At 48.0% G+C, this 10,436-nt stretch overlaps 1 protein-coding gene across 1 annotated transcript in view; it reads left to right on the top strand.

Annotated features, from left to right (window-relative positions):
• The window catches only part of UBTD2 (ubiquitin domain containing 2), a 37,923-nt gene extending 28,067 nt beyond the window's left edge, over positions 1 to 9,856 (top strand). The window contains exon 3 of the mRNA XM_008629000.2: positions 7,103 to 9,856. Within this exon, the coding sequence (XP_008627222.1) occupies positions 7,103 to 7,500 (398 nt within the window). The 3' untranslated portion in view covers positions 7,501 to 9,856. The remainder of the gene's footprint in view (positions 1 to 7,102) is intronic.
• Positions 9,857 to 10,436: the final 580 nt, after the last annotated feature.

The following is a 10,436-nucleotide window of genomic DNA, read 5'->3' as shown; positions in this document are numbered from 1 at the left end:
GGGGTGCTCAGGCCTTGGCAGGGGCTGCCCAGGGAGGTTTGGAGTGCCCATCCCTGGAGGTGCCCAAGGAAGGTGAGGACGTGGCACTTTGTAGACTTCCAGGGACAAAATCTGTGTCTGTCTGTGGTTGGCAAGAAAAAGGAAATCTCTATCCCTGCTTAATTTTAACCTCCCATTTAGTTTTCCATTGGAACCACGTTAGTTAAGGGATTTGGGATGCTGAGTGCCAGGTGCTCACTCTGGATTTATGGGAACAGCAGACTAAAAAAATCAATGGTAACTAGGGCAGTGACAACTTCTGTAAATCTGAGTTCAGCTTCACCCTGAACAGGTGACCTGGGGCCTTTAAACACTGCCAGGGTCGCTGTGCTTGGAGGAGTGCAGTGCAGCCTCAGGTGATGATGATATTCTGCTTTCTTTTTCTCCTCCAAAACCTTCCAGCCCCTTGAGGAAGCTGGATAATGCAGAACAGCAAATGTAAACGAAGGGGGTACACAGAGCAGCTCTTTTCCCAACCATTTTATTTTTACATTTTTATCTAAGAAGCCTGTCTAGACAGGCATCTATTTTCATGACATGCAAAGCAGAGTAGTAGGTGAATACTTCATTAGTAAAATGACTTGTCATCTTTGAACCCTGATGGAATATCTCTTGGAAGCTGTTACTTCCATGCAAGATTAGATCCAAGTTTTACAGGGATATGGAAGTGGCAGTACATACGGCGTTGTTAACATGACAACTACCGAGCATTAATGCCTAATTACTTTATTTATCAACCCCAGTGATGGGAACCTGATGAACTTCACAGACTGGGGGTATTTGAGCTCTAGTAAAGCTGTATTAGGGAAGGATTAGCTCATGTGTGGAAGTTACACTACTGGCAAGGTTGGAGACTTCTGGTGTGGGTCCTTTTTTCCCTGCTTTCCCCTCTTTTTCTGTCAGGTCAGCGAGGTGGGGTGACAGATTCCAGCTCTTCTGGCAGGGTTGCCACTGCTGTTGTTGGCATTTGTGTGGATTTTTAAGAGAAATTTTGAAGGATTTGGTTCAGGGCCCTGAGCCCCCCTTTCCAAAGTGTCCCATCCCCCTTCCCTCTGCTGATCCCTCCGCTCTCCCCTCTCCAGCACATGGGGCACAGTAAGGGGTGAACACCTGGGAACTGGGGCTAAAACCTCAACAAAAGTGGCTCATTCATCCAGTGCAGAAATGTATTTGTTTTAGTAGACTGTTAATTATCTTTCACCTTCAGCTCAGTTAATTAGTGCTAATGAATGAAGTGATGCTGGTGCTCTGCTGTGCTGAAGGGAGAGGATCAGGAAGTCCAGTGATGCACATGGTATATGTGCAGCAGGCTTTTCCCAAAATTTGGGTTGGAAGGGACCTCAAAACTCATCCCACTGCATCCCCTGCCATGGGCAGGGACACCTTCCACTATCCCAGCTTTTTCCAGCCTGGGAAACTTCTTGGACACTTCCAAGGATGGGGCATCCACAATTCCTCTGGACAATCAGTTCATTTAGGAACCTGCCCTGTATTAGGGTGAGCTGTTCTCAGTTTGAAGCAGGAGGGCTTAGATACACCTGAGGGATCTTTGGTTGGATTCTCCAACTGGGATTTGCTCTTTAAAAGTATTATTTTGGTATTACAGCATGAGGAAAAACTTCTTTCCATGGAGAGTGGCAGAGCCCTGGAACAGCTTCCCAGGGAAGTTGTGGGATTCCCTCTCTGGAGACATCCCCAACCCACCTGGACACGTCCCTGTGTCACCTGCTCCAGGTGACCCTGCCTGGGCAGGGGTTGGACTGGATCTCCAGAGGTCCCTTCCAACCCCAACCACTCTGTGATTGCAGGGAAGGCAGCTGGCTGGGACTGTTGGGGTTGGGAAGGATGTTGGAGACTCTTTATTTTCCCCTCTTTCCCCTTGTGATGTGCCAAGCACAGTCCCTGCGTGTCTGGTGCCAGTTGTCACACGTGGGAATGAGCTGCTCCTGCCCACCAAGCAGCTCCTGGAGCACTGGGATCTCCTGCTGGCCCTGGGAGTTGTTCTCCAGCGTGGAATGGAGCCAGACTGATAATGTTCCCATAATGGAAGAGCTGTTTTTCAGGCAATTGGGAATGAGAATTATTAAATGCTTAATACTCATTATCTGCAAACCCCATCCTTTCAGGAGCTGGAGTAACAGAGGGAGGGTGGGGATGAGAGCAGGGCTTTGCATCCAAATTGCACCTTTGTCCAGGAGCTTTCTGGCAGTTAAAATTTGCATAACCCATGGAAATTTCGGGTGGAAGAAGCATGGGGGGGTGGTTTATTCTCAAGTTTATTTCCCCCACACCATTCATTCTTGTAGCTGCCTTACTGTCCTCTGTACGAGGCACTGGCTTGCACGAGTATTCCCACACATTTCCCTCTGGAAAATGGGAAAACCACGTTGGTAACAGCAGCCTTGGACACTTCCAGGGATGAATTGAGCAGTTTTTAAGTCAGGAAGAGCTTTTTGGTGTGAACTCCTCCCAGTCTGGGCTGCTTGGAGGGGAGTGGAACAAAGCACTGCGTATTTGCTCTTGTCCCAGCCCTGCTCCCGTTCTGCACGAGCCACCTTTCACCTCTCCCACATCAGGACAGGGACTTTTTTCCTTATGAAATCTTGGATTTCCCAGCTCTGACCTGGAATCAGCAGCTAATAAAGATGAAGAGCTAATTCAGCTTTTCTGCCTCATCTTTGCTCTCTAGCAATTTCTGTGCTGTCAGACCCAGAGACCCCTTTGTTTTCCTACTGAATTTCAGGCATCAGTGATTTATGTTGGGTTCAAATCAATACTCCACAGGTGAAAGCTCTACTATTCCCAATTTATTCAGCAATCCAGGCTCAGCTTGGCTTTGGAATGGAGATTTTCAGTCAGAAAAACAACTGAACCAGCTGTTCCTTGGGCAAATGTGTTATACACAGACAGTCTCCTTAAATTAGCTGAGTCTCGCTGCAACGCCACATTTTGGGTTGTGTTGTCTTCATTTCTCTTCCTGCAGCAAATCTCTCTGGGAGAAGGGGAAAAAGAAAGATGGAAATCTGCTCAGTTTTTAAGTTTTGGTTGTTTCTGAGCAATGCTTCTCAGGATTGCTGTAAAACTTAAAGTACAAGGCACCTTATGAACAGAAAATCAGAATTTTCCTGAAGAGGATGGTGTGCAGCTTAAGGAAATGCCAAAATGCCGTTTCAAATGCAGTAAACTTTTCGTGTTTTCAGGTGAGTGTGGCCATATTTGCTTGACTTAATAACTCCTGTAAAAGTTGACCTTCCTGCCATTGAGATCTCTTAAATTGTTGGTCCTGCAGGAGGATAAGTAAGTGCAAACTCTGAGCTGCTTAGGGGTGGAAGCAGCATTTTAACCAGTCCATTTTCGTGTTTTCCCTTCCCAATCCAGTGAAATATCCTAATAGTCTTCATAAAACAAAGTTTTTTGTGGCTTGCAAGGCAATTGATTTCAAAATGTTCCCGTTCCTTATGCTTGATGATCACATCTGCTTATTTTTCTCTCTGAAATTCTCAAGCTGTCTCCTACCTGGAGAACAACCAACAAGAAGCTCTGCCTTCCAGAATTCCTCACTCTCCAAGCCGGTGTTACTTCTGAAACATTAAAATAATCCCATCTGCTGTTGTTTTTGCGTTGTATCTTCGTGTCTGCCACCCTTCCTTCCCTCTCCTTTCCTCCTGGAATCTGCCCCTTCCAGGGCTTTCTTTGGATGATCCAGCATTGAAAACTCCCCAAGTACCACCTCACCTTCCAGGCTTTGGCATCTGAACCTGCTCTGGTTTGGGGAGGGAAAGGGAAGCAGGGAAGGGAAATGAGGCTCACTTGGGCTGTGGGATGGTTGTTCCCTGCAGCTCTGAGCAGCTCTGTGCTGCCTTTTCTTCCTCTGGTTTAAGGAGGCTGCGTCCTTTCTATGCTGGAAGGACCCTGGTTGCCTAAGTAACAGAAAAAACCTGAAAAAATATTTCTTTGTCTCTTGTTTTCCTCTTTCTCATAAAAGCTTGATATTCTTTTAGTGCCCCTCCCAGCTGAGTGTGGTCCAAGCTGATGCATCCTGCAGGAAGGATCAGAAGTGTGATTTTCAGGTAGAATAGCGATGTTAGGAGGTGTTTGCTGGGTGGGATGTTTGATTTCCTGTGGTGCCTCGGTGAAGAGCTGCCACCTGGCTGGTGGGATTGGCCTTGCTGTGGTGCCTGGGGGTGATTCCATCACGTCTCTTCCTCTCCAATAACTCATGTTTGCCTTCATCACTTCAACCAACCTCACACTTAACTCCTGGTTAACTCAGCCATTCTTCACTTTGGAGCTCCACCGTGTCACCCCCTCATGTTCTGCCTGTTTGTGACACCTTGGAGGGTGTGAGGCTCCCCAAAGGTCACTTGACCCAAAGTTGTGATGGCCTGAGGGAGTGAGGTGGCTGAAGGGGACTGTGCTGGGTGTGCCTGGAGGGGCTGGGGCGCAAATCCTGTGAGAAGCAGCTGGGAAAGGGGCTCAGGCTGGAGCAAAGGAGGCTCAGGGGGGACCTTGTGGCTCTGCACAAGTCCCTGACAGGAGGGGGCAGCCGGGGGGGTCGGGCTCTGCTGTTTTTTTTTTTCCCCATGGAAAGGGTGCTCAGGGGCTGCCCAGGGAGGTTTGGAGTGCCCATCCCTGGAGGTGCCCAAGGAAGGGCTGGAGGTGGCACTCAGAGCTCTGGGCTGGGGACAAGGTGGGGATGGGGCACAGGCTGGGACTTGATGCGCTGGGAGGGTTTTTCCAACCAAAATAATTCTGGGATTCATTGGAGTTGGGGCCCAGCACCTCCTGTCCTTGGAGCTGTGGCTCAGCCTCAGCAGGTGCAGAGTGCTGGTGTGGAGGGGATGCTGCTGCTCTCAGTAATCACCTTCTTTAATCAATAGATCTGCTCCTAAAGCCCCTGATTGGCAGGTGAAGGGACTTGGGACATTTTCACCAGGATGAACAGAACACTGGGATTACTGGTGAGGTTTGCAATAACCTGTTCTTACATTACCAGTTTGCTGTAAACCATTCCTTGGTCTGGGATGGGACTGTGGGGTTTTATTGGCAAGAGCTTTCCTCTGCTGTGTCTTTTTTCTATTTATTTCTTTTTAGCCACAGACCTCCAAGTTAGCTGCTGTTGGAGAGGATTTGTTTTAATATTGCTTATCTGATGATGATTAAGGAATCCAGTGTTTATAGCATAAGCTTTGACCTTGATGTTAGTTCAGCTGGGCGATGAGATAAATGATGAAGAAATTCCTCAGCAAGCTCCCCCCATGTTATTTAAAATTAACTCTTTGAGGTGCTCTTCTAAAGCTGATGCATTCTTTTTAACATAGGTGGCTTTTGAAGAAATTTGAGCTGCTTTAGCTGTATTGAAAGGCTGTTGAGGTTTGGATTTTGGCTTTTTTTTAGCAGCAAACTTGTTTCTATGTCTGGAATTCAGTCCTGTGCCATTTAGCAAATCGATGAGGAGTGAAATGAATGTTGTAAAACAGAACTGAAGTGTGGGAACTTCAGGCTTGGGTCTGTAAATGACAAAGAACATTAAAGGGTTTGGGTCCAATACAGCTTTGATAAAAGTTGGTTTGTTCTGAAATTCATTAATGGTAAAACACTGTAATGAGCTGATGTAATTATATCTTTTTATTTCCTTTTTTCTTTGTTTTTCTCTCATAAATCTCAGGGCACAGCTGCCTTGGTGCTACCTGCACAAACAGAAAGCCTAAAGACATTGATCTTTTTATTGATTTCCTCTGTGTGTTTCCACCAACACAAATTATCCTTAAAAAAAGAGGATTTCTGTCCAAAAGTTTCCCAGCAGAAGATGCTGCTGTTATGCTGGGCTGGGTGACACCACATTTCCCTGTGTTATAATTTTATATTGTGATAATTTTGCTGATCAAACAGCAAAGTTAAAGACAACTCAGTGTCAGCACAAAAAAAAAATTCAAACTAAAAAAACCTCTTAGTTTCTAACAAGGAGCACTTGGATGTGGTGTGCAGAACAGAGTCAAAGAGGTTTTTTAATATGCTGTAGCTCAAGGACTTGGCTCCTCTTCAAACATTCCCAGCTCCACAAGGATGGGTAATTTGGCAAGTGACCGTGCCCCCTCTAGGGGCAAAAATGTGGAAATTTGGTCTACAGGTAAGTTCAGACCAGGGGAGAGAGGGAGAAGCTGGGGGTTTAACCACAGAGAGAAGGGATTCCTGCCGGGATTTGGGATGCAGCTTCCTCAGTTTGCCAGGCTCTGCTTTCAGCCTTCTCTCACTTGAATTCTTTAAACAGCCCGGAAAATGTGCTGCTTTTCCAGGGTAGTGCTCAAAATCTATTTTATAAACCGGAATCTATTTTATAAAGTTACACTGTGCAAAACTCAGCTTTCATTTGATGCTTCAGCGTGTGTTAGAATTCCTGTGCTCACAGCCAGGTTCTCCAGATTATCCCGAGGGAGTTCAGGGAAATAAAAATCCCTCCTGACACTCCAGGGCTTTGAAGGTGGGAGTCAGAGATGCTGTGGAAATACAAAATCCATGCTGGGCGCCGCTGCCGTGGCGGCGATGGAGCCGCAGACTTGGGTGGCCGCGTTTGTCCTGGCAGTGCTCTCTAAACATGAGGCCTGTACCAAACCATTTCAGCAATTTGGGGATGTTTGAGAAGTTCCAAAATGCTCCTTTCACAGCGCTGTCCTGCATTTTCACAGCTCGGGGTCAGCGTGCTGGAATTGGTCCAAGTGGCCTTTGCTGGGTGCACGCGTGTCCTGAACCTTGGCCATGCTGCTGCTGAAAGATTCCTCCTTGAAATGACAGCAGCACATCCTCATCCCTCCTCCCTGCTTTGGAAGTTTATCTGGAGGGGGAGGAGTGTTTGGCTTTTAGGGGATGCTTTTATCTCAACCCCAAGTGTGCAAAGATGGGGCACTGATGCTTTTTGGTGATTTTTGTCTGGTCCTTTAAAAGCTGAATTCAGGCCTCACCTCTTGGGTGGTTGAACAGCAGGATAAAACTTCCCAGAGTGACCACATCCAGTGTTAAATGTACCAGGAATTCCCACTCATTCTCCCCCTCTTCTCTCCTAAAGGTGCTCTTACGGAGTGTTACGATGAGCTGGGCAACCGCTACCAGCTCCCCGTCTACTGCCTTGCCCCACCCATCAACATGATCGAGGAGAAGGGTGACCTGGAGACTCTGGATATTCCTGACCCCCCTCCCAATTCCGGGCACGAGTGCCAGCTCCGCCTGCGCCTGTCCACGGGCAAAGACCTCAAGCTGCTGGTCCGCAGCATGGACACCGTGTACCACATGAAGCGGCGGCTGCACGCCGTGGAGGGAGTGGAGCCGGGCAGCCAGCGCTGGTTCTTCTCTGGGAGGCCCCTGGCAGACAAAATGAAACTGGAGGAGCTGAAAATCCCAAAGGACTACGTGGTGCAAGTCATTGTGAGCCAGCCCTTAGCAAATCCCACCCCGGTGGAAAACTGATTTCTGCTCGTTTATGGATTCTTCTCTCCTGCGTCTCTGTTGTGGGGTTTGTTTTCGCTGCCCTCTCTTCTTCTGGGGTTGTCCTGCTCGTGGATGGGTTGCAAGAAATGACCAGCAAAAATTCCATCTGTGATGGAGATCTGCAAAAACATAAAAATGTAACCTGGCCTCTGGGGTTTGCCTGATCTCGTATAGAACACGACAGCAGGAGGAACGGGGCAAGGGCAGAGGAAGGAAGGGAAGGGAAGGGAAAGGAGGGAGGGAAGAGATTTTTCACTTAATACAGCTATGTAATGATCCTGAAACTATCAGTGGTGTCCTGATCCATGAGGCCTGAGCAATAGAGAGCACTTTTATTTTAAAAACCAACTTCGAACCGAATCAATGTATCCAGTTCCCTATCAGCAGCACACACAGTTCCTGCAGGAAGGAGCTGCTCACGGGGATCCCTCCGGGCGTGACCGGGCTCTGCTGGGCACGGCCAGCCCTGGGCCGTGGGGCTGGGCTGGGGTTTGCTCTCTGGCAGCTCCTGGTGATGCTCAGAGCGAGCAGTTGTACATTCCAAGGTGGCAGTGCAGCCCTGTGCCACCGCTGGCTCCCGAGCTGGCGCTCAGGCAATAAGTGAGGCTGTCTCCTCTCACGTACTGTACTGTAACTCACCTGCTCCAACACCGGCTCAGCCTCTGTTTCCTGGCTCCTGGGCACCTGAGCCTGTGCCTGCTGAATTCCCTCAGAGCACAAAGGGACGCTGTGCTCAGGGGAGCCGAGGTGAGCGATGCGCTGTGCCCCCGAGCCCCTCTGTCCCACAGCATCCCAGGGCCAGGTTACTCTGCACTTCCTCCCAGCTGCAATGGATTATGGATTGCAGCTCCCCATGCTTCCCTAGCGGGCACAAAGCATGGAAGATGGTGAGGATGCAATAGCACACAGTTCCCAGCTTTCGGGGTGTCACTGGAAGCCAGCCTCGGAGCTGTGGTGACTGTCCAGGACAGCTGGAGGTGTCCCCACCAGCACAGAGCATGGCCCTGGGCTTCCCCAGCCTGCAGAATGTAACAGGGGCCCTTTCAGCAGATGACAAATCCTTTTGTAGTCTCAAAAATCAGAGCACGGTGGGGCTGGGGGGATGTTCCCCCAGCTGGAGCTGCTCTGTGTCGCCCTGGCTGCTCTGCACTGCCTTTGGTGGAGATCAAGGCCCTGCTCTTTTAATCAGGATTTCTGTTTGCTTGGGGTTTAAGCCATCACTGAAAGCACTTCCTCCAAAGTCAAACGTGCTACTAAGATGGGAATAGCAGATTCTTCCTGGTTTCTGTCTTCCCTCTGTGAATTAAGTGACGCTGGGGGGTTACCTTGACGATTTTAAACTTGTTACTTCTGCTCCTTCAGTAATTCCATAGAAGTCACGGTTCTGGCCCTCAGGAACTCTGAGGGAGTTCTTGCACCAGAGTCAGGATGATGGAGGTCACTTGGACATCCCAGCAGGTGGAAGCAGAATTTCACTGATGGTTGGGAAACAGAGCCACGTTTTGTTTGCATTTCCTACCCCACTCAACTACAGCTTTTTTTGGTCTTCATTTTGTTTCAAACCTGTGACAGCTCCACTGGCTCCACAATTTTAGGATGCCTGAAATGCAGTGGCAGAGCTGTGGAAAGGAAAATTCCCTGTTCTCATAATCACCAAAGTGACTTGCTTTTCTTTCCTATTTTCTTTTTTTTTTTTTTTCTTCCCTTTATTTTTAAAGGTGGAAGTGAGCTGATCAATACTAACCTGGAACGAGTGTTCTCTTGTGGAGGTTTTTTTAGGCAAATTTGATTTACTGTACTTGAGGTTTTTCGCAGCCAAATCTTTTTGCATTCCAGGGGAGGGGGAAATATTTGCTACATAAGCAAGTCAAAAAAAAAAAAGAATCTCTCTTGGGTTTTCTCTGGGCAAAGGATGGTTTCATGCCAGGAAGACACTACTGGTCTTTTAAGGCATAATTTATATGTCTGGTGTGATGGGTTAAGGAGGAGCAAACCAGGAGCTGTGAACACTAAAACATTCCTTTTTTTTTTTTTTTGGGTCCTTTTTTTTTTTTTTTTTTTTTTGTATTTTTTTTTTATTTTCATTCAGACAATTGTCACCAGGTGCTGGTTTTGAGGTGTAGGGGCTGGCATTGCTCCTTCTTTCCCTGAGCTGGAAAAGGCTCTGTTTTACAGCACTGTTCAGATGATTGTGCTGTATATGAATTGGTTTGATGGCAGGGAGAAAAGGTGATGCTCTGAAGGCCACGTTGTGAGTGGGTTCTGAGTAGAACAGAGATTTTGTTTGTGAGAATTCTCTTTACCAGCCTTCCCCCTCCTTAATCACATATCAAAACCTGAAAGAATTCGATGGTGAAATGCTTTTAGAGGTGACAGTGAAGAGTTTGACCCTCTCTGTATAAAGTGACAGCAGAACTGAGCACATAACCCTGCAGAAACACAATTTTACAAGATTTCTGTTAGGAAAGAATTTAAAATTTCAAAATAAATGTTAAAAAATATCAGTAACAAGCTGTAAAGGTACACGGCTGACAGGGCCACGTATAGAACTGGAGGTTGTGACGTCACTGGGAGAACATTTGTGTCTCAAATGCCTTGAGGTTGCCCTAAAAGCTGGGATTTGGTGCAGATTCCAGAGCAGGGGAGCAGGCTGGGAGTGTGGGATGAGTTTTGGAGCAGAGGGGGTGTCCCCTGAGGGGAGGGAACTTTATTGGAGTGCAGGGTATGGCTGAAGTGGCACCAACCAGGGGCTGCTCAGGAGAGGGTGGATCACCCCCAGGGGAGGATGGATAACCCCAGGAGAGGATGGATAACCCCAGGGGAGGATGGATAACCCCAGGAGAGGATGGATAACCCCTGGATTGCAGCAGGAGGGTGCTGGCAGCATGGTCTGGCTGGGTTTTGGCCCTCGGGGT

Source organism: Corvus brachyrhynchos, unplaced genomic scaffold (assembly GCF_000691975.1).
Source record: "Corvus brachyrhynchos isolate BGI_N302 unplaced genomic scaffold, ASM69197v1 scaffold21, whole genome shotgun sequence".
NCBI classification, from domain to species: domain Eukaryota; kingdom Metazoa; phylum Chordata; class Aves; order Passeriformes; family Corvidae; genus Corvus; species Corvus brachyrhynchos.
The sequence above is the reverse complement of the archived record's forward strand: the minus strand, read 5'-3'. Positions and strand labels throughout refer to the sequence as shown.